The sequence below is a fragment of the Cygnus olor genome, chromosome 2 (genome assembly GCF_009769625.2).
Source record: "Cygnus olor isolate bCygOlo1 chromosome 2, bCygOlo1.pri.v2, whole genome shotgun sequence".
Classification (NCBI taxonomy): Eukaryota; Metazoa; Chordata; class Aves; order Anseriformes; family Anatidae; genus Cygnus; species Cygnus olor.
The window spans coordinates 40,561,307-40,588,601 of NC_049170.1; the positions used below are offsets into that span (position 1 = coordinate 40,561,307).

Here is a 27,295-nt window from a genome sequence, read left to right on the forward strand (position 1 = left end):
TGCCATCCAGATTGAATAAGATTGATTGATAGATAGATGGATGGATAGATAGATAGATAGATAGATAGAGAAAGATAGGGATATGTATCTATATATATCACTGAGATATATATCATATACTTATATGTATTATTATATATATATATGTATGTATTTTGCTCTCTGTCAGCTGGAAGTAATTTTCTAATCCCCGAGTCCTCTCTTCATCAAACTAGTTGGCTCCTTTTTAAAGGCAGCAACCCAACAGGGATCTCGATTTGATAAGCAACTTTGAACTCTTTGTTCACTATTCATCAGACAGAAGTAGATCAGGTCAAATGGAAAGGAAACACTGAATCTCCCACAAACATAAACACTTGGGATGGGTGAGTTTTCCACCCCCAGCCCCTCTGAAGGGAAGAATCAAGTATCAGTTACCCCCAGCCTTACATTTATGCAAATCTTCATTAGAACAACAAATAGCAGTAAGAATGGCAGCTAATTAACCCTCAGTCATATACAGTGATTAAACTGAGCCAGAGCACAGCTGCAGCTTCGTTGGCAAGCACTGCTATTCTTCTCCAGCAGGCTGAGCAAATGAAAAGAGGTATTTGCTCCTGCCGCTTCTGTCATTCACACAGCCATCTACAAAAGACACGAAGAGAGTTTCTTTCCTCCCTGGTTATACATCACCACCCTTTGTTCCATATCACTCAAGGCAGGAGCTAGTTTGTCCATTTTAAACAACTCATATAATCCTTTACTCATAAGCTGTCTCAGACCCTTCAGTCCTGATTGTTATTAATTGTCTCTATTTTGCTTGGCAGCATCAGAAGGTAAACTGTGTTAATGAAATGTCTGAATTTTGTAACAGCTGGCTGACTTTTTTTGTGGGGGGAAAGGGTGCCGTAGTATTTGTGTGTACATGAACATGTGTGAATTATCTGTCAGTGCAGGAGAGCCAACTGGAATGGTATCAGAGAGATGGGAGAAATGATGGGATGTGCTAGCATTCAGTCTGGGGATTACTGCCTCTCTTTAAGGTGGTACTCTGGGACACAGCACACATCTCTTCTTCAAAGCAGGGCCCCAGTCCTGTAAACATTTCAGCATGTGCATGAGCAACCCTACAAAACCTGGTAAATGCATTCATCTACATAAAACTGTGTGTGTGAGTAAGTGCTCGTAGGCTGTGTGCTCAAGTGATGAACGTATTTACTTCCAGTGTTAGCTGCTAGGGCTTGCCTACATGTTAGTTATTCCAGAGTAACTCCATGTGTGGACACTGCCTCTTTTGAAAATATATTGTGAGGAAAAACTGTCTTACATGGAGTAAAAGTCAACTGTACATTAAGTATGGAAAAGTAGCCCTGGGAGTATAAATTCCCATACTACCTTAATCCAAAATAGCTTTCAAGTGTGGATGGCCCCTGAGGTTTTGTATTTTTACAGAGATTGAAAGAAATTAATTATTTTTATATTTAGACAGCTGATGATGATGAGCTGGGTTAAAATGTTTACTGCTCTCTGTTGGTCATTCCCATCTCAGCCCTGCCAAAGGTTCTCAAGTCTTATGGAAAATTCTCATTTGCTACAGAAGAAATGAACTGAAACATTGACAAGACTGCCCTGAAACTTTTTCCTTCGCATGGCCTCCTTTTTCACACATGCAAAATCTGAACTTTGCTGGCCTGGTTGTCCCTGATGTCTGAACAGTCTAACGTCAAGCCATGTCTGCTTAATAACACATGGCTAAGCCTTGATTAGGACATTAGAGCAAAACCTGCTAAATCTCCATCACTTTTTCGTCATTGTTTACCTGTAGTTAAGTACCATTTCTTCCACACAACAGTTCTACAGCCAGTAAGATCTCTGTCCCTTGATTGCTCCACTGGCATTCCCTACCAGGAAAACTGGACCTGGTGCCTTGGCCTTGCTGCTGCCCCTGGTCCCTGCGGGACAGACTGTGCCCCGTGACCTCATTTGGGCACTGACAGGCACCACCTTCCAGATGGGGATTTGTGTGGTGCTGCAGGAGAGAGGGTGGGAAGGTACGGCCTGAGGCTGTAAGCAGCCATGGCGTTTTTTTCCCCAAAGTGTGTCTGGTTCCACTGAACATTTGGCTGGGCGCTGAAACACAACTAACTACTGAGAGGCTGTATGAGCTTCACTTTCTTCACTCTTTAGAAACCTCTGCCAAATTTCTAGCCTAAATTGATGCATGGGAATTTTATACTAGCTTGTTTTTCAGCAACTTTTATCCTATAGCTTAAATTACTATTTTCCCTTGCTGTTTTTCATTCCTGGTGTATTAATGAAGATCCACCCTCTTTCCTCTTGTCTTTATTTGCTGCACACTAACCAGGCCTGTGTATATTCACTTCCACCCATAAGACGGCCTTTCCATTCCCCTTATCACCCTCGCTGCCCTCTTCTGCCCCTGCGTCAGGCTGAAGTCATCCTTCCTGAACGTGGCTGATTTGTGGGGAGTTCATCAGTGCATGAGGCACAGCTAGACGGGCTAACCTGCTGGTGGTCACCATCATCCAGACTGAAAAATTTACTGTTCCCAGTTGGATGTTCCTGTCTCACTCGCAGCCCTGCCAAAGGCTGATTCTTTCTTAGCTCTGTCATTTACACCATTTGTCTGCTTTCTAACCCAATTCAATGAAATGATTTGGAAAGGGAAAGGGAAAGGGAAAGGGAAAGGGAAAGGGAAAGGGAAAGGGAAAGGGAAAGGGAACGGGAAAGGGAATGGGGAAGGAAGGAAGGAAGGAAGGAAGGAAGGAAGGAAGGAGGGAGGGAGGGAAAAGAAATAAAGCTTTTATAAGAATACTGCATTGACCTGTGGCAAAGAAAATGAGCAAACAAGTGACAGCAGTAACTGCTTAACCTGGATCAGCACTACCCAGGTTAGTTGTTGTGACTCTGCTTTTAGATCCCGCACTGGCATGTTATATTAGCAGTGTAAAGCTGCTTATCTCTTGTTATCCTTTAAGCACCACAGAAAGTGTGAAGCAGTTTGTTCAGTCATATATTTAAAGTTTGCTGTGAACATAGTTTCAGATGGAAGCATGTGCGTGTCCTCAGCAGTGAGAGCACGCATAAAAGTAAATGAGCTGGATGGATATCGCTGCATTACTTTGATGTGAGTCCCATCAATTTTTATAGGAGTTCAGTTGCTCAGCATGTCTGAAAAGTAGACTGTTTATGTTAAAAAACTTTGTGATGCATGTGTGGTACTCAAATATAATACCTCAGTTAGAAGTATGCATGCTGTTTTTTACAAGTACTGCCATGAATCATGACTTTACTAGATGGTTTCATACTTTGTTAACCCGCACTAAGTAATATGGCTGTGCATTTTAATGACTTGCATTTATCTAGGCACAGATAAACAAAGTCAAACGACATCCTAAGGTTATAGGGATTTTAGTCATCTCACTAAGGGACATGAGACATGCTTTCAAGCTTTCTTTATATTAGTCATCCTCATGTTTTGCCTTTATCTTTCCCAGAAACTTCATTGTTTTCATCACAGTAATGGTGTAGTTGGCAGTTACTGATAACGTATTATCATTGCTTTTCAGTTACTATTACAATTTATTCATGTGGTTTGGCATGATTTAGGTTTGTCTAAGTATTTTCTGCCAAAAAAATACTAGTACCCTTACCTCCACCTGCATGAGCGTGCTGGAATTAAGAGATGGGATACAGTTATTACAGTATTTTTTCTTCATTTTTTTTTCTTGCTTTTCTAAAGGTTTGCAAGTCTCTATACTCTTACTGCTGGGAGTATAAAATCCCAGCTCTGTCATCCTTTGCAGAAAAGGATTCAATAGTGTAATTTAATGTATATCTTTGATCCTCAATGGGATCAGAAACAGCACTTTGGAGAGTGACTTTTCAACATAAACAATAAAAGCCCTAAAAGCCTGAGTGGTATTTGCCCTGCTACAAAGCTGCTGGAATTGCTGCTGTGTCCAGGAGCTTTGCAAAACCCTAGTGGGTGGGAAGAGTTAAGTCAGAAGAGGTGCGAGGGAAAGGCTCGGTTTAGCACACTGTCCTGACTTCCCAGCCATTCCTCCCTCTCAGCCAATAGCATGCTCTTTGGGAAGGAGCCTGTCATTGTGCTGCAGTGCCACGGCACCATCCCTCGGCAGGCCCACCGTCAGCAGCCACCCCACAGCTCACTGCTGGGAGGGTTCCAGCTGTGATGCATGGCTGCGTGCCTAGCACTGGGCCCAGGGCATGCGGACAGACTCACTTCTAGGAAGTTATGGGAGCCTACAGTCTGAATTTGTGGTAGGGTTTGGGAAAACCTAGCCTCATCTAAGTGATTGTAACAGTTCCTGCATCACTAACTAGTAGTATATGCGGGTACGTTGGCACTGGCCCATGTGGATCGGCTGGTTGAGGAGGTCCCTCACAGCCACCCACAGCACCCATGGACTGGGCCTTGTCCCACCATCGGCACCGAGAAGTGGGTTCATGTGAACTCTCTCAGGAAAAACCATCTGCTGAGAGGTTGGGTTCAACTGCCAGCCTTCGACTTGATGCCCCTGGACATGCTCCCTTCTGATACCACTTCAGGGTGATCGCCTCTGGTACAGGGGCAGTAACATCCAAAACCACTGTGGCCACTTTTAAAGTGAGCATCTGTTTTATCTGCTTTAGATTCCACAGGAGCACAGGAACAGCTCTGTTTTCTCAGCCGATAAGCTCCAGCCATACCACCATGCATTTTAACAGGCTAATAGGTGTCCACTGTATCAATAAAAAGATCTGTTTTCAGAATTACTGAAAGATCTGAAAACACTAGCCTGTCCAAAAAAAGAAGACAAAAAAAAAAAAAAAAAAGATTAAAAATAAATCTAAGGCAGCTTAATAAAGGAAAATGTAACATAGCTGTAAAAACAAAATCTGTTCCATGCTGGAGTGTTTGGCTCCAAGCAAGGATTTGGCTGACTTGTGGTCACAACTCTGCTGTTTGGCTTCCATGTCCTAACTCTAAAATAGCTACCCAGCCCCGGGTAATGAGGAACAGGTCCATGCCCCTCGGTGCTCGGCAGGCTGGAGGTGTCTGTTCTTTCTTCTCTTCTTCTATACATCTAGACCTAAGAGGAAGCATGCATGATATTTGTCCTCATCTGGTGCTTCTCCATAGCAGAGGCTGCTTTCTGTCAACGCCGGTTCATGTCAGATGTTCCTTCTGCAATTTTTTAGGCTTTCCAATTATCATTCCTTCTTTTCCCCTCACCCCAAGTTGTGAAGTGAATTTAGAAACTCTGGATGACAGCAAGTTTAAGGGATGAGCCACTTCTCATTTTCCTCATTCCTGTAATTTTTTCCCTTAAAGGCATAATCTGCACGTTTTGCTGCTATCAAAAAACTTTACTTCAGAATCAAATCTGATTTTTTTTTCTTCTTCCCATTTAGCAGCTTAACAGCTTTGTTCAGTTTATTAAAAGGACTTCTAGTCTCCCCTGTACCCAAATATATTTTCCACTGCTTTGTAATGGAATATGATTTTCGTTTAGAATATTTTTGTCAAGACATACAGAAAACAGAAAAATCATAAATACTCCTTCTGCAATAATCCAAACCATGTTTGAGTACATTTGTCAAGTGTGGTGAATATTCTGAATAATGAGCAAAATTCTTAGAAATTGGCAAAATAATATTTAATTTGGTCAATTCTATTAGGCTGGCTAACCACTGATGCTTTGATTCTTCTCTGGCACCCACAGGCTACCAGTTGCACTGTCATAGTACAGTACTATCAGATTTACAACAAAATAACCTCATTTTGCCATATATCCCTTTTGTAAGCAGCAGAGGGTTGTGTAAACAATGAAATTGCTCTGTTGTCTGAGATTATTTATATTCTTCAGCTTGGAGCTATTTTTCCCTTTTCTTCAGAGTTTGTATACTGTCAGGAAATGGGATGGTTTCTAGACTGTTTCAGCACAATGGAAAATGCTCTCTTTGTATCCTGAGCAGCAAAAAAAAACCTATGCCTTGTCACTCAAACATGGCAACAAATAAGAGATGGCAAACAAAAGTTAGAACAGTTAGGAATCAACTCATGGAGTAATGTTGTTATGTGGTTCTAAGTTGCGATGTAACCTTTCTGTCCTTTTTAAAATCTCTACCTTGGGATGTCTCCAAATGGATTTAGCTCACTTCTGAGGCTTTTCCTTAACAAACACAAAGGTCGAGTGTGGTCTCTCTGCTATATTGGCACTACTGGATTATAAGCAGAGTGGATGGGTGCACGTGGCTGACTTTCACATAAGGCCATCCTAGTAAGTTGTTCTAACATAGCATGAAAAGAAAATGAAACACAAAACTGATCATTTTAGTTCTGCTCTCTGTGACTGCAGAATGACAAAGTCCAAGACAGTATTGCCTTGGGAAAAACGCATCAGCATCCATTTCATTCATATGAGCAAAGCTCATGGCTCTTTCTGGCTCTTTTTGCGAGAAAGTACCTATTTGTCTTTAAATACTTCAAGTTCCCATGCCATTTCTATAGAACCTGCTGAATATCTATTGAAGTAATATGTACATGTGTGGACTGATTGTATCATATGTTCTGGAGCTGATATTTACTAATTCTTGTTAATCTATCATTGCTTTCTCTTTCCATACCTTTTAAAAGATATTGTGCTGTGCTATCTGTACCATACTATAGTATATATACTATGCTAATTACTATACTATGGTTTTACTCACATATAGTTTCTTATCTTATGAGCTGGACACACAGCACCAATATGTTGAAGAAATTTAGGCACCTAAAGATGCAGGCAGACAAGCAGCAGTTTTTTCAGTACTCCCAGGGGGATTTAGGTATCTTAAGTCCCTCTAGGGACTCTGTACACTCAGGAAACTACAGACTTGTTGACATCTGGTCTTTATTTTTATTTTATTTGCAGACATGTACACCTGTATGTTTTAAACTCTGTGGACGTAATGTATAAAAGTGAAATTAAACATATATAAATGCAAGCAATGCAGCAGCACTTTATGAAAATTATGCATAGATAAGCATTAAAAGAGAATTAATTTGCTTGTCCATAAAGAGGTGATAAAAATGTTATGAGATTTTGTTCCTATCAACGGACCCAGTCCCCACAACATGAACTCATGACTGTGGGGATTATTATAACAGCAGGAAAAACATTTGTGAACTGTCATCCTTTTAGTATTTCTCAGGAAAATATGTCTTGGAATATCTCCTAATTATGCGTGCAGAGGGAGGAGGCTTGGATCAGGATTGCTGTTTATGTTGGCCTAAATCTTTGCTCTTTTCAGTTACATACTGACAACACCGTATGGGTAGAAGAGTGTTGTTCGGGGGCATAGAGGCATTTCATGTGTTGAGATTTATACTGTTCAAAACTCTCAAGACATTGTTAAAAAGATTAGCACTACTACAGAAATAAGGTTGTTTAGAAATATTTAGTTTAAACATGCACACTTTCAGAAGTCTGCAGTCTGTTTAAGTATATTTTTCTCTGCAATGTGACTGGAGTTAACTGCATAAGAATATTGGTGGTTTTATGTACTTTAGAAAGTAAATGGCAGAGCTTAGTTTTTAAAAATAAAATGTTCAATCTGGATTTTGTGGTGTCTAAAGTCATTAGCTATAGCTCCAGATACCTGTCACACATGCTCTTACCCTATCCTTTATTTTTATCTGGTGTATCTGTAACTCTACAAAGAATGATGGTTAAAAGGAAGAGAATAGCCATTCTCAAGCAGAAAAACAGTCATGCGCCATTCAGTAGGTATGTTGCCTGCAACTGCTTATTGCTCAGTGGTTCTGTGAAAAGTGTAAAATTCCCTCAAAGCACTTCACTCACACGTAATATTTGAGAGGAAATTCCCTCTTAACCACAGCTAATGATCAGATTATGTGATGTAGCATGAGCAGTAAAAGCCTTAGCAGTGGTAACTTAGGTGGTGCCATGACTAGTGTGCTTCCTAATCCTTTCTTAATTTTCCTAAATTACCTTCTAGTATTCCTACACTGTATTCTTGTATGTGTTCAACTATTTGGTGTATGAAATATCTACTTCCTTTCAACCTTCTCTAAATGTGTTGATTTGTTTTTGTTTGTGTTCTTTTCTCACTATGAAAGGATCAGCAAGACCACTTCTTTTTAATAATCTCCTTTATAAAAGTACCTGTCACATTTTTTTTTTTGTCTTTTTTTTTTTCCAGACAAAATAAGCTTAGATTTAATCATTCCTTAAATGGGAAAGGTCTGATAATGCTGTTAATGATTTCTTGTCCTTTTCAATAAATTTTCTACTCCTATTGTGGTTTTGGTTTTTTTTTTTTTCATTTAAGGCAATGTGAGAAAAATTGAACTTCAGATATAATAATATCCAACCATCAATGGCATTTGATTAAATCAGAGATTGACCAAAATCCAAAATAAATAAAGAGGCCTTGTACATCGATATCAATAAATAAATGTAAATGGACTTTAGCCATCATGAAATTAAAAGTACTTGTAAGAATGCATGAGCGATAAATGCTACAAATACAAAAGGTTACGATATATTTTCCTGCCAATAAACATATATAACTTAAAATAATGCCAGTGGAGATTTCCTATGGTATTACCATAGAGAGAAGACAGGTAATTTAATGCATACCCATAGTAAATCTTTGTGCGAACCAGGACCAAAATAAGTCATCAATGTTAAATATTTTACCAGGTAAAGGGTTTAGATAAAGGAGTTATTTCATATATATAAAATATAAAGTCCTCATTATGTGTATTTTCTTTGTTTCATGCAGATTTTTTCTAGCCAATGCAGACATGTTCCTATTTACACTGGCTTAGACAATTCTATTTCCACTGATGAAAATTATTCTTGTTTCCTTAATGGATATATTTTCTCACTAATAGAACTGTATATGTATAAGGAAAAAATAATTAAAACTAGAAAGTAAATAATGTGAGACATCATATTTTCTCTGTATCCCTACACTTAATTCTCTAATCTCATAATAATTTTATCTAATATTCATTATTTCAGTTAGTACAAATAGCTGAAATCTCAGCTGGAACAAATTGGCATCATTCCTGCTGAATATCTTACCCCAGATATCTCATTTAGATTTTGTTCAATTTTATTGTGTTGGTTTTTGTTTGTTTGTTTGTTTGCTTGCTTGTTTCTTTTCCTGCTATACCTTTTCTTACATGAAGGCAAGGGCAGAATTTTAAATGTATTACCATATATTTCTAACTGCCTATGAGCCACCTCCAGGACACTGATTAGCACAACTATTTTAAGGCTATTTCATCCTGTTCTTAAAATACAGTTATTCTTGTTTCACCATAGAAATCACACCATTGCATATTTTGTAAGTTCCTGAAAAGCTTGCTAAATTTGGCTCTTTAGCAGATTCACAACAAGAATGTAGAGTCAGTCCTGACTAAACTAAAACAATATTTATAATCCTGGGTGTAAATAAGCTAGCTATTAAATCATTTAGTCTCTCACTTCCTTGAGTAGGATTTCAGAAATTAGCATTCCTGAGTTGTTCAGATTCTACCTTTAGAGATGATTTACACTACTGCAAGATATGTCTTTTTGTATTTTGCATGGCTAATTTTCTACATTGTTCAGCAGGGGAGGAGGAAACAGTTGTTTGTTTTTTCACAGTTTTGCAGATCCATCAAAGGCAAGAAATAAGTCAAATTATATGCAGTGTGTGTTTCGGAATCCCTATTTTCATAGCAAATTAAGTTCAGGTGCATTAATCGGAGTAGGCGACAGTTACTTAAATAGCAACGTGTATGGTGTAACTGTCCTAAACCTAAAGATGGGCTGTAATGTAAGATTTCATTTTCATATGGGACACAGAAATAGAACTTTGATTAATAAATTGTTTGTAGAATGTTCCATCAGCACAAGGTGTAGAAAAAAAGGCCCTTGTATGAATCGGAGCATTTTGCAGCTTTAAGATGAATTAGATTTTGGAGAATTCTCAAGGGCTGGAATCCTCATCACATGATTTTTATAATACAGATTAGATAAAGTGGCATAGAACTAGAAATAACTGTAAGACACAATATTATACTAGCAGAAGGAATGCCCTCATGACCTTCCATGTCTTTTTCATCTCTACCTTGTACATTTTTTCCTACAGATCAGTCTTAGCACTTTATAGGCCAATGCCTGAAATCCCTTGACAAATTGACTATCATTTAGCTAGGCATGACAATGGAGTCAGTATGATCCCTCACACAGGAAAGATAGGATATCCAATGAAAGTTATTTTACCTGTTATTAAATATAAAATTGTCACTGTAAATGTCATAAACTCCATCTTCATCCAGAGTTGTCATGTAACTTCATTGCAACTAATCCAGGAGCCAAACCTGCCTGCATGATGAAGGCTAATTATTTTGTTTAACCTGTTTTTCCTTCTAGTCCTATTAGAACTTGTTCTTAATTAAGCTTAATTATATTCATGTTCAGAAGTTAATTTAGAAATGGATAGTCCATTTGGTTACTAAAATGAGGTTATTTTCTCACTCACCTGCTGATTCCTCATTGCCAGAGCTGGCACCACCCTGCTCCCGTTCTGCAGTACTCCATGTCACCTGAGTACTTAGTATCTCCAGAAGTACTGCTATAACTAGCCTGTGTAAATATTCAGGATGGTACCCCACTTTTCATGCTTTATTGAGCCACCATGCACTGGTAGCCACATGGTACAAGCATCTTCCTTGGATGCATCTTTTGGTAGGACATTGTTGCTCTATATTCTGCAGCACCCAAGGGATCAAAGTTCACCACTCTGGACTGTCAGAAACCTGTCAAGTGTCACACGTCACTGACTCCATAGACCCCTTTCCCATACTCTGCTGAGAAGGCACCTGTATTTCGTACATTCACAGCACAATAACATTTTGGGACGCCTCCTCTAGGAGAGTGTGAGACACAGATACAGATGGCAAGCATGAGGTACAGTCTCAACATGCCATCACACAGCCTGGCTCAAATGACCTGTGCCTGCAGTCCTTAAAAGCCCCAAGAAGTCTGCCCCATTAAAAACCCATCTGGGCCATGGCAACAAAACCCCTGAACATAGAATCATAGAATCGTTTAGGTTGGAGAAGACCTATAAGAACATCAAGTCCAACCATTAACCCAACACTGCCAAGTCTACCACTAAACCATGTCCCTAAGCACCACATGGTCATTTCCAGGCATTTTCCTTCCACTGCCTCATGGTGCAACCTCCTTCCACATGTTCCCTGGGAAGAAGGGAAAAATAGGCAACTTAAATAGATGAGTTTAAATAGTTAAGAGGCCAGACTATTTTTGAGTTACTGGAAAAGAGTAAGAGGTGTGCTAATGCAAGGCACACCGAAGTTCCTATTCCTGTTCCAAGGGATGTTCAACTTCCCAAGGGATTTCAGGCCCTGGACTATGGAAAGGGAGTCCTATTGGTATTAATAGGACTAAAATTCTTCACCAACCGTCTTCTTTGTAAGTAAAAGCTTCTTGTATTCCTTTGACATTCTGTATGGGATTCCTAATAACAGTTTTGGATTTAAATGAGTTGAATTAATAACAAGATTTAAAAGGACGAGAAAGAGAAAATCAGATTAAACCAAAATAAGCAGCATTCATAATGTATGCAGGCTTTTCTGGTTACTCCCTGGATTAATTGCAGTAAAGGAACAAAGGGATAGATTCAAGAGCAGGATTCAGATGACTCCTGTATCTGACCTAAAATGACCCTGATGTGTCTAAGTTGAAGATTTTGGTATTGCTCACATTCAAACCCTTCTCCTAAAAGTGAAGATACCTTTGGGACTCATTTTCCTCTCACCATCAAAATGCAACCAAAAGACAAGACAATGCAGTACCTATACAGTAATATTCGCACCCCTCCCTGTCCCCTGGAAATCCACACAGTAGGTGGATCCTGTTGGACCAACTGGTTTCCTGCAGTTGCAAATCTACATTTGGTGCCTGTAGTTATGGGATGTCTGACAGTACACAAAGCATGGGCATGGGAAATGCCTTTATACCCAGTCACTTTGGGATTAAACTGTTCATTTGGGATGTTTAAGACTCACAGGTCACCTCTTTCCTCAGAGATGGTAATTAGTGGGAAGTGAGAAGAGAGAAATCCAGAAAAAAAAAAAAAAAAAACGGTTCTTTTTTCTTTAAAAGAAATAAATTTTAAACACACTGGAATTCATATAGAATACCTCTCTCTCCTTCAGTAAATCTTGAGACAAAAATAAACATCCACAGTATTTTATTTTTTTTTTCTGAAAATATAGTTATCAACCTGTGGATACATGCCAGTTACAGTATGGATCTTAGCATTTTGGTTGTTTGACAGCATTTTGAGTAATTCCTTTATTATCTACTCAGTGATCTTTCATGAGGTGAATGCATATTGTTATAATACATTTGCTGAAATTTTATCAAGCCATGTGCCATGTAATGTCTTCCATATCAGGTTCTTAGTTGCTAAAACTTTTTTATTAATTTTTTTACTAATGACAATGACTGTTTCTCAATCAAATTCATTGTTGTGAACAGATACTTCACTAATGTATCCATGCTTTTAATTTTGAAATGCATCCAAGCATCAAAGTAAAGTGTGTTATTTCAGAACTTTAATTGTTCCAGCATGATAGCACTTCTAATAGGTGCATGTTCTTCCTTAATTAAAGACAACTCTTCAAGATCGGTACACTGTGCCTCGTTGATCCATGATTGCCTCAGCTAACTCCCAGCCAGCCCCTGAAGTTTATAGAAACCCTGCTAAAAACTGCAGTCAGAAAAAAAAAAATGACAAGAATGATTTCCCTTGGCAAGATACAGAGATGAATCACTGCCAGCGTTTTCCTTTAAGAGCCATGTTAATAAAATTGGGCCAGATAATACTCCTTATTTCTGGAACATCTTTTTCTGGGGCAGCCTCATATTTCACACAGATCTGTGGTAGGTAGCCTGACAGCAATCAAATGCAAGTCTAGAGAGAGGGATGAATTTCTCCTTCCATATATCCAAAATGTTTTAGTAAATGGATGTTTTCTAAACTGGATTTGCAGAGCGCTTTTATTTTTGAAGATAGATAACATGTTCCTCCAGACATCAGTTTGGACATTGGAATCAAGTCATATATGCCTTAATATTTGTGTAACAACTCTTCCAGACACTATATGAACTAACAGAAGTCAGATGTGTTTCTGACGATTCCACAGAGCTCAAAATTTAGAGTGAAGTCATGGCGTACAGCCTCTTTATGACACGTCTATACAGCCACATTTACTACAGTAGCCAGATAACTTGCAATTTTTAGTGTATGTATTCTCAGAATATCCTGTGTGATGGAGAAGCATTAGCTCACTTTTACAGAGGGGAAATTAAGGCACCAGTGTATGACCACTTAACTTTCTTAGGGTCATCATGACTACTTGCAAACCACGAAGACCATGAAGCACTCCAGAATTTCACTCCTTGCAAGCAGTGTGATGTGACTGCTTCCCTGCTTACCTGCCCAGACACATACCCTGGCTGTACAACAGAAAGAGACCTCAAGATCTTCCATTCTTTATCATGTTCTCTTTCTCCTCCTACACCTACCCTGATCTTTCCCAGGAAAAAGGCATTAGGTGTATAGCTAGAGAGGTAGGCAAGGACTGGATGATTGGGTGACCAGGCCTGTGGGATGTACTGGTGAATACAACTTAATAGGAAGCCTTATGCAAAATCATAAGTCTCCTTTATCCCTATGTTAGCACAGTGACCACTAGGCTAGCTTTCCTAGCTAGGAACAAAGCCTTTTTCAAAACTTAGGCTTTAAAGTTATACACTCTCCAAGCTATTTTATATAGCACAACTTTCACTTAGTTCCCTAACTGCGGAGGTGATGAGTGTAAATGTTCAGATCTGTTGAGACCTTGTCTCAGGTTCTTAAACATCTGCCCTGTATTTCCTTATTTCCCATGTTATACCTGGAAAGACAGTCTTGGGTTTTGTCTGAAACAGAGAAGTGACATAACAAAGTCAGTCTTTGTTTCTTCTGACTCCAACAAGTTAGATCACCTTGTATCTAAGAAGAATATGTCAAAGGATATCTTACTGAATCTCTCATTATTTTTCTTTCGTGGGAAGAACCCTTGAAGGACTGTCGTGGTTTAACCTGGCAGGCAGCTAAGCACCATGCAGCCATTCAATCACTCCCCATACCCCAAAGTGGGATGAGGGAGAGAATCAGAAAAATGAAATTAAAAAAAAAGGTAAAAACTCATGGACTGAGGTAAAGACAGTTTAATAGGACAGAAAAGGAAGAGACAATGATGATGATAATAACAATAATAATTATGATTGTAATTCTAATAATAATATAATATACAAAGCAAGTGATGTGCAATGCAATTGTTCACCACCTGGTGACTGAAGCCCAGCCAGACCTTGAGCAGCAGCTTCTCCCCTGCCCCCCAGCCAATTCCTCCCACTTCTACTGTTCAGCACAACGCCACATGGTGTGGGACACCCCTTTGGCCAGTTTGGGTCGGCTGTCCTGGCTGTGTCCCCTCCCAGCTCCTTGGGCATCCCCAGCAGAAAAGTCCTTGGCTCTGTGTAAGCACAAGGTCATATGGTTGTCCACTTCATCAAAGCCAAGTCAGCCAGAGTAGAGAGCCTAATGAGGTACATGAGCTCTAAAGCAATTCCAGCAGGCGTATTTTGATGTTTTAGCACACTGACGTAGCCTATATATATTAGAATTATTCTGTTGAGTGTTGAGCTGTAGCGAGCCAAATCTGCACAACTAGTTCCTGAAACAAGAAGCAGAGTTTGTTACAGTCCATATCATATGATTTCTGCTCTAAGCTATAATTGCTAAAATGGATAATAACTTCACTGACTTTCTAGAATTTGTTCTTTTCTCCTCTAAGGACCACTTTTTTTCTTTACTGAAACAATCCATTTTATTTGTTTTGCTTTTTATAGTGTTTATGGATCACTTCATCATTCTTCTGTACAGTTTTCAAAGAGCCTCATAGATAGATAAATGCATTATCTATGGATAGTTGGAACGGTGATTTTATGAAAGCCAGGAATAAATTGTGCTTCTGCTTGTAGGGTGTGTAAAGCAATCCAGAGCCCCGCTACTGCTCTTTGTTCTGGCTTGAATCATTCTGTTGTTCCAGTTCATAAGCATGTGTTGATCAGACTTCCAACTGTGAGGCTAGTTTTATTGCTGCACAAACAGGGATTAGTGCCACGCTGTACTCGTTTTCATTCGTGCCCTGATTTTTGAACACTCTTTTCGAAGGTGAAAGGTTAGTGGAGTAATTCAGTGTGCCACTTCACCTGCCTCTGCCTCCAAAGAATTACTTAGCCTGTGCATTATTATTAATGATAGCAAGAGAGAGAGCAGCACTGCTACTATAAGATCACCGAAGGATCCTATGATGCATTTCACATGCCTCATTTTCCACATCAAGACACACAGTATCCTTGACATGGTCTTCTAGGAGTTCATTAAGTTGAAAATAGGTGACATGCGGCAAACTGTGGAAACTTCCTAAGGCAAAGTGACACTATAAATAAAATTACTCACAAACAATTCATCTTTTCTTAATCCCTTCCTCTTGGAGTATTAAATTGTTCTATGACATATTTGGCGTAGCATGTCTCGCATTGCTTTTGACTTCAGTTTTCACTGGCTAGTCTCCCTATAAGACAAGCCTGGACATCACTGAAAACAACATGAGAGTATAATTAGAGACAAAATATATTTTTAAAATTAAGTTTAAGGATGTTTTTGGTGTGTATTAAGCTGCCAGCATTAGCTGTTAAGAAAACTGGTGTTACAGAGAATTATTAGTTTCTGCTTTTTTCCCCAATCTTTTTTTTTTTTTTTTTAGTTTGGCTTTCGGGACCTATTTCTTAAAGGTTGGTACAATATTAAAAACCACAAAAATTGGATTCAGAAAACTTGGTTTTCACTGCAAGCCATTGTGGGAATATATACTGTCCTGCACTGCTATTTGCACTGAAATCAACGAACAAAATGTAGTTATTAAAAATATTAAATTTAATTTGGGGGGGGGGTTAATTTCTGGGTAACCAATCCTGCCTATGCTGCTGTGTAAAGATGGTTCCAAGGCAGCTGTACAGTAGGTGACATACGGAGCACCTACACTTTTCCTTGAAAGAGTTTGAAAAAGCAAGCAATCCCAATTTTTTTAATTCAAAAAGCAGTACAGCAGAATACATGGAAAGAGACCTAAAAAAATCAATCAGTATTCCAAAAATCAAAATCTCTTCTAAACATGTAACTGAAGTCCAAAGAGATTTAAAAAAAAAAAAAAAAAAAAAAAGCTTTTTGTTTTTTTCACACAACTGGTTCAAAGAAAGAAAAGCAGATTTAATTTTTGGTGACTGATGTTTCGGTACAAGTAGTTCCATAGAGCCTCTCAATGGGATGCCTCTCATAGCTATGAGAAAGGAGTAGTTTATGGCTCAAGAGACAGAATAAGACCTTTCAAGTTGCATCTAACCTTTGGAAATTCTTCCAGTTTAATTCTGCTTCATCAGCTGGAGGCCAACTCTTCAAAATTCCCCCTGATACAGAGCTGAATCTAAACCCAAACCAAAAAAAAATACATATATATATGTATATATATATATATATCAAATATTTGGCTAAAGAAACTATAAAATTTTTATAGGGCTGTGGTTTTTAGTTTTTAAGGTGCTCCAGAAATCTTTCTGAGAACTCATTTCTGATGGTGTAATAACTGGCTCCATCAGCTGTTCTCTATTAAAACTGTAAAATGCTGCAATAGAAATATTATTCTATTTTATAAATGCTCATAAATATATATATATATAATGCATACAAACACCCATAATGTACATTTTAAGTCTAAATGTGTGACTCGTTAACCATATTGGCACTACCAATTGGAATTTCATTGCATATCATGTGGCTGATGGAGAAGGCACATTGAAATCAAGCTGTTAAATACACTATCTCCATTTTTTATTTCACTAGGGTATGTTTGCTGTATTTTTAAAAGAGCATTGGAAAGCCCAGGAGATGAATTCTGCTCTGAAATTGCTATTTGCTGACATAGAAATAGCTGTAAAAATACAAGCAGAGAAAAATACAGCGTAGCAATATATTTTCATTTATTTGGGGGAAAAGTAGTTTTAAAGAAGAATTATAGTCTGTCTTCTGGATGATAAAGCAGTGTAACTAGCATTAAACACAGCTGAAATTTTGTAATGACCAAACCTCAGCTCATCCAAATCCCCAATAGCATTAACTCCCCAGAATTGGGCTGTAAATTTGATTAGCCTTACAACAGATATGAGATACAAATGTTCTTCCGTATACAGTCATATTAAGTGGCTGCAAAAGAAGATGACAAGTCATTGCAGGGCAGCACATCCAACCACTGAAGAGAGGCAGGAATTCATCTCACCCAGCTCTTCTCCCCATCACGTGCAGCACACAATTGCTCTTTGCTGTCCCAGGTTCCCAAATATCCAGCACTCCGCTGGGGTGTCCCTGTTTGGCCACAGGACAGAGGGGGGGCTGTGTATGGAAGGTGTCACACCATGGCCACACCAGCTCTCAAGCCAGGCATGGTGCGTCTGGGGATCCGAGAGGTCCCAATATACAAGCATCCTGCCAGGCTAGCAGTTGCCCATGGTTTGAATGGGTTCTTTGCCCATGTTTCCAAGAGTGGCATTGCCTGAGACTGTATGTGTGACAGTGTTCTCCACAACAATGTTTTGTTCTGTTTTTGCCTTAATTTATAGCATTTGAATATGGCTTAATTGTGCTGTTCTTATTAGTAATTTATTGTGGCTTTATTGTAATTTATTTCACTAAGTCCTTCTGATAACACATTTCTTTATATTCTGAACCCCTGGTTTTCACTGACATTTGGACAAAGCCCCACTGGGAGTAGATTTCTGAAATGAACCCTGATTCACTGATGAATCACACTACTTCCTAAAAAAAAAAAAAAAAAAAAAAAAAAAAAAAAAAGCTAGACTGGTTTACTAATTATGCAAACAAATTTCTAACGTTGAGAATAAAACCACAGATATATACACAAATGGAAAATAAGAAACAGGTTTACTGTAATGAGGAATTGAAACATGGGAAAAGTAATTCTGAGTTTTGAGACCCAGTATTCCTTTTCATCTTTCAGTTGGATAGTTTATGCGGCAGTTGTTTTGTAACTACATATTTGGCCCTACTAATGATGATTTCACAATGCTCCTTGTGCTGTGTAGCCCAGCTGAGAACCGGTCTATGCCCAGCCATTAGCCTGTTTGTAGAGGGGGCAAATGGGTACTATTCTTTCTTCCTCTTCCTCGGTCTTTTGTAGGACTTGAACACTATGGGCACAGGCTGTGTGTGTTGAGGATGAAATCTTCAATATTATTTTAATTAAGTTGCTTTTATTTATTTATCTGTTAAATTTCATTTTATGGCCTGTTGCCATGAACTACGTAGAGATGGTAACTCATGACTCACTAAGTGGTGAGAGATGTCTCTTTGGGCCTGCTGTCCAGCTGCCTCCTCCAGCAGGGACAATGTGGCTTGGGCCTAAAGGTGCCCATCTTCATGCAGGTGCAAAACGGGACCATTTGCATGTCTGGAGTTCACACACCATCCGTATGTCCACCAGCACAAATGCAGTCTGCTGTATCAACTTGGCCAGTGTGCCACTAGTTGGGCGACTCTGATCTAAAATGAAAAGTTTTCTCCTCACCAGTTGTCCTGACTTCCCAAACAAAGCTGTTGTGCCTCCTGATGGTTTTATGGCTTCACAGGAACTGCTAAAATAAGCTGGCTCTTCCAACACCTGTTGAAGAGTCCTTATTAAAGTCCTCACAAGTAATGACAACACAACTCAAGACCCTCTGGCACAGATGTGACTTAGGAGCCTCTCTGGCAAGAAGTATTTGTCTGTTCTTTCAGATTGGGATCTCAAACTAGCAAGTGAATTTGCCAGACTGTGGTTTTGTTCTTTTATTCAACGTTGTTGTAAGCAATAAAATGTATAGACAAGCTGCCAAATTGCGAAGAACAATGTTATTTCTGCTATTACTGAGAGCAACTTCTAGCAACGTCCAATCCACAGCTGGCTGTGGGTGCTGCTGGTCCTGCTCATGGTATGGCAGGCAAGTACTGCTCCTTGCGTCAGCACTCCGGCTTCACACAGGCAGGTGCTGGTGGAGGAGGCCCTGACTCAAGGCATCCACCCCAAGATGATAGTTGATTCACAGACCACTCTCTTGGTGGGAATTTACACACCTCCAGCAAAAGCTAGATAGACCTCAAGCATCTTGCAGGTAGTCACCTGTCACCTCCACTCTTTCCCCAAATACAAAACAAAACACACAAAGACAAAGGCTTACAGCTAAATATTTCTCTTTGTCTTCACAGCCAGCATCATCACCAAGCCATGAATTTAGACAGTATTTTAAAGTACTGCACACAGTTACTGCTTTGGCAAAAAAATCATCTTTCCTCAGGCTGTTTCATTCCCTTCCTTCCTCCCCTCACACACGTGCTAGGGAACCACCATCTTCACTTCAGCAATATGGAGGACATCATCAACACATGGATCTGGGAATTCTTTCCACAGGAGACACAACCCACTGTGTCTTACATTACTGGGCTTCAACTGATTTCTCCACTTTCATGACAAAAACAACTCTCACTGATTCAGCCACCCCAAAAGAAAGTAACCACCCTCCCATGACAGGAGGAGGTAAGAGAAGGAGCCTGTACTTCCCAAATCCTCCTGAAGATGTATGTTATTGAGATAGTACTTGCCGTGTTCCAAATGACAGTGCCATGACATTCTTGCAGGCAGTCACCATCAGCTGCTTCAGAGGCCAAAACACACCTCACCTTTCCCAACAGCATCAAAACCAACAAATTCATGAAATTTTGCTCCAAGGATTCCTTTTGAGTTCCACCCTTAGTCTCCATTTCTATGTAGTTGTGCAGAAGTGTTTCTCCATGCAGGAGGGTGTGGGAAGTTGGAGCAGTGCTGTCAGACTCATCCCTGAGCTATACAGCCACTGTGACAAGGTTTCCCTCAGGCTGCTCCCTAAATTTTTGTCAAGAGAAGTTTTGCCTTTTCCCATTCCCCAAGTTGCTCATTTAGTTCTTCTCAAACCTCATTCCAGCCATGAACAACTTTGCACTCCTTAAACACCAGTAAAGTGTCAGCCTCCCATCTGCACAGACCAAAATTCTTCCAGTAACCCCCCATATAGTTCTTCTCCTTGTCTGAGGAGCTAAAGGTTATATACTTTCTATTCTGAAACTTTTAAAATGGATCTTAGCTCAGCTATACCTCTTTGACACCCGTATGTGTAAAAATAGCAAAGTCCAGGCCTCGATGACCTCCTCTGGATATATTAAGATATTGAAGTTAAGCATATGCAGTAAGTGCTTGCAGGACTGAGACTACAGGGACTTAGCGTGCCATAGCTGCAGTGGTAACTTGCCTTACTAATTTAGAAGGTGCGAATTTAGGATTCAAAGCACAGGCTCTTCTGAACGTGCAGGGTACATATTCAAAGCAAAAGTTTTTTTTTTCATTAGATGTTATCCACTAATATTCAGTACTGTTGGCAGTAAGCCAATCAATTGATTTTTGGCTAAAGCAATGTATTTATCCTATCATAAACGCTTATCATCAAACAAACAAAAAAGCCCAGATTTACTCTGCTTTGCAGACAGCCTGACATCTCGCTCCGGGAATCTCGGTGGTTAATAATGCTGTGCAAACACAACACTCAGATTATGACTGTACCGGGGAAGCTGGTATTCATATTGTTCAATGGCACCATCTTCAGTCAACTATAGAGCTGATTATTAACTGCTGCTAATAAGTCAAATGTGTCTTGCCTAAGTCAGGGAAAAATGGTAACAGTGCTATTGAACTTGCACGGTGTGGTGATACAGTCTCAGGAAATGTACTGTTGCAGGAGAGCTATCAAGAGTATGGGTCCCTCCAAAAAGAAAAAATCTCTGTGCATTTCATCTGCATTAAACTGAGAAGAAAAAAATGTTGCCTGAGAAAAACGTTGATTGCACACTGTCTGTTCTGGGAAAGTCTTTTCTTGGTTTGTTTTTCTTAGAGGGCTAACTGATTTTATTCAATTGTTTGGGAAGTAATTTGTAGATCTAGATTAATGTAAAATTACTTTTTCTGTTTATTTCTTCTTTTTGGAAAAAGAGAAGTAGCCAAAGAAGACTGAATCATACAGCATTCTGGCCATATGAGCACTCAGAATGGTCTCACAAATGAAATGCCAATTCCCAAAGTTTGGAATTAAGTTTTGCTGCTTTGAAAATAGTACTCATTGCCCCATGCATTGCCCATGGAAGTTTAATACCATAATTAAATGACTTTTAGTATGTTCATTCTTATCACCTGAAATTCTTCTTGCCACTTTTGGCTCAAACTGAAATTATTGGAACATTTGTTCGTGAGGCAGAATTTTAGAGAATGGTTCTAGTCGTATGTCTACCAAAAATGTATAACTAATTGCCCAGCCAGCTCCTCCCCTTCCTCTTGTTCTTTTCCTCCTGTATGCATGCGTGCTTTCAAAATGAGAATAATATATGTAGGCACCTTGTTCTTACAATTAAAGCCAAGAGAACAGAATAAATCTGAATCTGAGAATAGCTTTTTCATCCTTCCCAAGCTGACAAGCATTTAATGGTTTGTGTTTCCTTTTCAGCTGACCCCCTGGTTGGAAGTATTGCCACTCAGTATATGACTAACAGAGCAGAGCATGACAGAATGGCCAGACAGTGGACCAAGCGATATGCCACATAGGAACCTCCTCTAGGATTTGCTGGACCTGTGCAAGCACATTCACTAAGTGCATCAATAGCCCTTCCCTTCATTCTTATTTTTTATTAAATTTTGAACCATTTTGTGACAAAAGGTTGTCCTTACTTTCTTTTTGTTTTTATTTTTATTTTTATTTGTTTGGGGGTTTTTTGTTCTGTTAACTTGAAAGTTGTTTCCCTCAAATGTAGACAGGGAATTTTGGTTATCAGTGCAAAGAATGTTGGATCTGTAATAGTATAGAGCTTTGTCACAAAGCTTTGTATTAATGTGTGTTTTTTTTTTCTTTCATGTGGTTTTTGGGAAAACAAACAAATTCAGAATTATATCTCGTTTCTACTTAAATGTAGTGTTTAGGGTTATTTTTTTGTACTGAAGTCTTTAATGGTGGGTGCATGCTACTGGGAACAAGTTTTGTATAAAAGCTTAAAATCAAGAATCACTGTGCATTACTAAGACTGTGTTTATCACTAGCCTTCCGTTTCCCACACAAAAGGCTATTGCGTTGAACAAATTAATATGTATTTTGATTTACTTAAAAGAAAAGTGCTTGTAAATTTCTTAGGGACCTGCCACTTTTGACTGTGGATCAGTTGATGTACACTTGTATTATTAAAGCACTCAATAAAACACTGTGGCTGATAAATGCGCTTTTTGCAAGACGGTGCTTTTGCCTTTGTGCAGTATAGGCTGCCTAGTCCTCACATAATACAACGACAGGTTAAGCAGCTATTTTTAGACCTAGATTATTCATTTGTTCTTAACAATTCATTTCTTAACTTAGAATTCTTCGTTGTGTAGATCTTTCATATACAAACATCTTCCAAATTTTAAGGCCATTCTTTCACATGCTGGTGCTCAGCTCAGCTATTCTGAAGCCTCTTGCTGAATCTTTTGTACTATAGCTTCACTATATCCATCTTGTTACTTTTAAAATGGTTGGCTATAAAAATAGCCTTGCAATGGAAGCAGAATATTGATGACGATTTTATACAGCAGGCCTCATTTTGCCTTTCTCCAAGCTCTTTAATTGTAAAAGCAACTGTTATTTAAAAAAAATAAATGAAGGTTTTCGATGGGAAAATTGAGCCCATTGCACCAATCATTCCCGGCTCATTCAATGGCAAGGGTATTTCTATTCAGATTTGACCTTCAAGCTAATTTTAGATATGCAGCCATAGAAGGAAAACTTCTTCTTGGCTAAGGAAATGTGTGGGTGTTGTGATTTAGAAAATATATACTGTGATGCTGATATCTAAATGTTCTTTGTGTTGCAATGGCATCCTGGAAAATCCCTGTCTCATATAATTAAATGTTACAGATGCCATATAAAGTGCTTGGCTGCCCTCTCCCTCTCTCTCTTCCTCTTACATTTAAGGAAGAACTTACCTTAAGGACGATACGTTTCAATAGGAACACCATAAACTTACATGGAAACCCAGTCCCATTGCATGCCAACCCAACTTTGACTGTCCTGAAAACTAAAGAAGACAAGGTGACAGCACAGTTCCCCTACACCAACCACCATGCGGCTCAGCACGGCCAGGCTGTTCTGCTTTTCCCTCAGCCATTTGCTAGTAGTTGAACAGCTGTGCATCTTGAATCTACGGGTGAGTTATCCTCTGCATGAATAGAAGCTGAATTTTATTGTAGGTAGTGTATTATTTTTCTTGAAGAAATAATCAGTCTGTTTTGATCAAAGCAAATGGAGAGTCTTCTGGTGTCTGCAGAAGCCAACTGCTTACAAGCCCAGCCAGGCCAACAGATCCCAGATACAGATGTGAAAGAGTAATAACAATTTAAAAACAAAACAAAACCCAGAAGACAGACTTCTCTGATCTAGAACACCTTCTCAGGACAACTGCTGTATGTGCTTTCCTTGGAAGTTGCTTTCACCATCCAACTCACCACAAAGTGCCTCCAGGTCTGAAGGGAACCTTCCTGCTGTAAAAATACAACAAGGGAGCAAAAAGATTAAAAGGACAACTGCATCTTGCTCAGTGCAGTAACAGCATTACTTCTCCTGTTATCCTATCTGCTAAAGAGATTCGTGCCATGAAAGAACTGTATCCCCTGAGACAGCAATTAATGGCCAATTTCAAGTTTCTTATGAATTACTTAAGCGTCTGCTGCTCTGCAGGCTTTATTTACACCCAGCTGAATAGAATGCAGTATTTTCCAATGTACATTTTAAACATGTTTCACAAAGAAATATTCCTACTATCATCTATTTTTTTGCCAAAATGTAAAGAAGACATTATAAACAGAAGAGCCAATTGTACCTGTAATGAAGATGTAACTGAAAGACTACTGAGGTACTTTGGAAGGGGAATCACAGAATGCTTAATAAATGTCTGTTCTCAGTCCGTCAGCTCCAGCTCACCTTCCTTACTGATCAAAAGCTGCACAATTCACGTTTGCAGGTAAGTTGCCCTCTGTGTGAAGCTGAACAGTGTCTTTGTCATAGATAATATAAAACTACTGCCTTAAGAACTGTGGGGATCTCAAAGAAATAATCAGAAAGGATCAACCCACGTTGATTAAAGCAGATGCAGAGTCTTCTGGCGTCTGCAGGAGCCAAATGTTTGCAAGTCTGGCCATAAAACATTCTCCTCTATTTGCAAATCTGCTCTATTTGCCTCCCAAGTAATTCTTTTTCTTCATCTGCTAAACCTGGGGAATATGCAGCATTATTTGAAACCTGCTGTTGTCGCTGAGGAGAAATGAGCCGTCCCCAACAGAATTCAGTCTGCCTCCAGAGCCTCACTGAAAAAAAAAAATGTATTGGCATAGAGTCTTTTTCATCTATTTTCTTTTTACCTCTAGAAAATACTGCATATTATTCTGTCCTGCCTTTGTTTTCAGATGCTCTGCAAATTTAGCTGATTCCTGCTTCCTCTTTTATGCCATATCATCTTCTTTCTAACTTCTTTAGATGAAGGCCACATGCTGCCCTCTTGTAACTGGGTATGAAGATCATCCAGATGACTCATACAAAGTAAAACATAGTCAATAGTATACAGTTGTCTAAAACTGTCCTTTAAAGGCGTCTTACAGCTTTTCTGACTTCGGCTGCAATATCCGGTAAAGCAGCATTGACTTTCCTGTAAGCCCTGCTAAATGTCACTGTCCCACACCCTTCGAGTTCAACTCAGATGAAGCAGAAATCAGGGACCTCTCCAAACTGTAAGTCCTCATTCACTAATTATTGAGGTGGTTTTCACATCCCTGTGTCCAACTGACCAGCTGATTTCCCTTTCCAGAACATAACAGAATAACATAGCTCAAATTAAAGTACCCCAAAACATCCTGTATTTACAGAGACAGCATTTGCAGAGGCTGCTCCAGGAGTGAGTTTTAGCAGCTCATAACATTTTGATTGCATGCATTGTGGGTGATTGTATCCAAATGGTTACAATCCACTAAAAACAGCTGCTGTGCCTTGCATAAAGCAGGAATAATTCCTGTTCAAAGATCTTGCTTCAGGTTTTCATGCTGTGTGCTGCAGGTAGGCTTCCTACCCGTGCTCCTCCCAGAACGGGGAGTGCCGCGGGCCCAGCGTGTGCTCTGGGTGCAGTGCGTGCTCCCAGTTGCTATTTCAGCCTGCTCTTACAGCACACAACCCTCTCACTGGCTGTCTTATCTCTGTCATTAATCCCTCTGACTCGCTCCTCTTTCTCATGCACCCTCTCCTCTCTGGCTGCTTTCTTCTGCTTGACTGATTCATTACTCTCAGCTGAAAGGCCACCCAAGATACTGATCCCAGTTCAACAGTTCTTCCCAAAGTTGCCCAAGCATTAAAATTTCCTTCTCCCCCAAAGACTGTGACCAGGATGTGCCCCAGGCCCCCTCTGCTCCCTCTTGCCTGAGGCAGTGCCTTCTGGAGCAGCAAAAGCAAACGCAGCTCCACTGGAGATGGAGATGCCCTGTGATGGTTCAGACCGTGCAGCAGCTCCCAGCTACTCCAGCCCCAGCATTGTACTGGGGTCCCTTTTCTCTTTCCCAGTTCTCAGAAATTTCTCTGTGAAGTCAGACACCTTCCCCCAGGCCCAATGCACTTTTCTGTGTTTTGCTTTGGGTACATTAGAACAAGAACTCAGTAAAAATTCTGGCACCTCCCAAGTCCAACTGGCCAGCCTTGGCAGCTGTGGTTCCTGCGGGGCAAGCTCTACCTGCTGGTTTTCTATCCCGGGTTGCTCTTTCTCCTCACCTCCTTCTCATTTCCTTTCATTTCTACTCCTATCCTTTTTTTCCACAACAACTGTACTAAATCTTGAAGCATCCTTCTCTCCCCTCCGTCACGGCTCTGTTCTTGCCCCAGTGCTAACGAGACCATGTCACGTAACACTGGGCCTCCCAGAGCTGCTTGAAATCCCCAGATTTTTGAGTCTCAGAAGCAAGAAGAAGCTTTGTATGAATTAAGTGCTTCCTCATTGTGCCACGCCTGGCACTGGCTATAAACTAAATCACTTCTCCCACACATGTCATTAGCAGTAATGAAATCCGTGCTGCCCTGCCTTCTTAGCATGACATCCAAATGCAAATGCATTTCCTCAGCTCAAATGATCTGCAGAGCTAGTGCAGGGCTGCCTGGGATGCCTTCAGCAGCCTCTCTCAGGTCACAACTGGTATATATTTGGGAACTACCAGTTACCAGGAAGAGTTTTATGACACCTTTAAATCCATCATTCTGCTCCCTAATTCCATCATGAACTTTAATAGGGAGCTGCAGCACTTCAGGATGATGAAAAGGGCAAAGCAAAGCATCCCTTTCATGTCTACTTTGATTGTGAAAGAAGGTGGTCATGGGCTAATGGAAGGCTGAAATAAAGACAAGGCTACTAAGCCATCCTAATCCCTTGCCAGTCCTAAATTAGAAAAAAAAATGATTAAGTAAAAGCTGTATTCTGTTCTACAGGTTTTGGAGCACCGAATTAAAAAAAAAAAAAAAAGAAACGCCACTGTCACAGTTGTCCCAGTAGTCAGCAAGGTCAGCAAGATCACGCATTTCTGGAGAGGCTTTCCATGGACGTGCTTCCACCAGGAAGAGCTTCCCCACAGCCCCATCTCCTTTGCCTCTGTCCAGCTGCACACAGGGTCCCCCCCTCGGCAGTCCCTTGGGAAACAAGGGCTGGAAACACGCACCTCAGGTCACTCATTGTCACCGCTCCTCAAATACACTCATTCACAACAGGCATTTGTTGCTGCAGAATCAGTGCTAGGGTCCCCTTTTGTGTCGCTGAGGACCTTGGGGTCAAGAAAAACAAAGGGTCACACTTCAGCTTCTGTGAAATGCCTCTTTTCTTTGCAGTTGACTCATACCCTTTGTAAGCCCCTGAAGGGAGTCTCTTAGTGTGAATGGAGCTCCTACCACACAGATTTCAATACAGCCCCCCTCCT

The 27,295-nt window shown here is 39.9% G+C and overlaps 1 protein-coding gene and 1 long non-coding RNA gene across 3 annotated transcripts in view; one reads left to right on the plus strand and one right to left on the minus strand.

Annotated features, from left to right (window-relative positions):
- UBE2E2 (ubiquitin conjugating enzyme E2 E2) overlaps nt 1-22,525 on the plus strand; it is a 218,475-nt gene extending 195,950 nt beyond the window's left edge. For both annotated transcript variants that reach the window (XM_040548298.1, XM_040548299.1), the window contains exon 6: nt 21,783-22,525. In XM_040548298.1, coding sequence (XP_040404232.1) covers nt 21,783-21,880 — 98 coding nt within the window. In that variant the 3' untranslated portion in view covers nt 21,881-22,525. The remainder of the gene's footprint in view (nt 1-21,782) is intronic.
- Nucleotides 22,266-26,830, minus strand: LOC121065451. The gene is made up of 2 exons (XR_005817069.1): nt 24,178-26,830; nt 22,266-23,839 (listed from the first exon to the last, which is right to left on the minus strand). It is a non-coding gene; the product is annotated as an uncharacterized LOC121065451 (long non-coding RNA).
- Between the last annotated feature and the right edge of the window lie 465 nt (nt 26,831-27,295).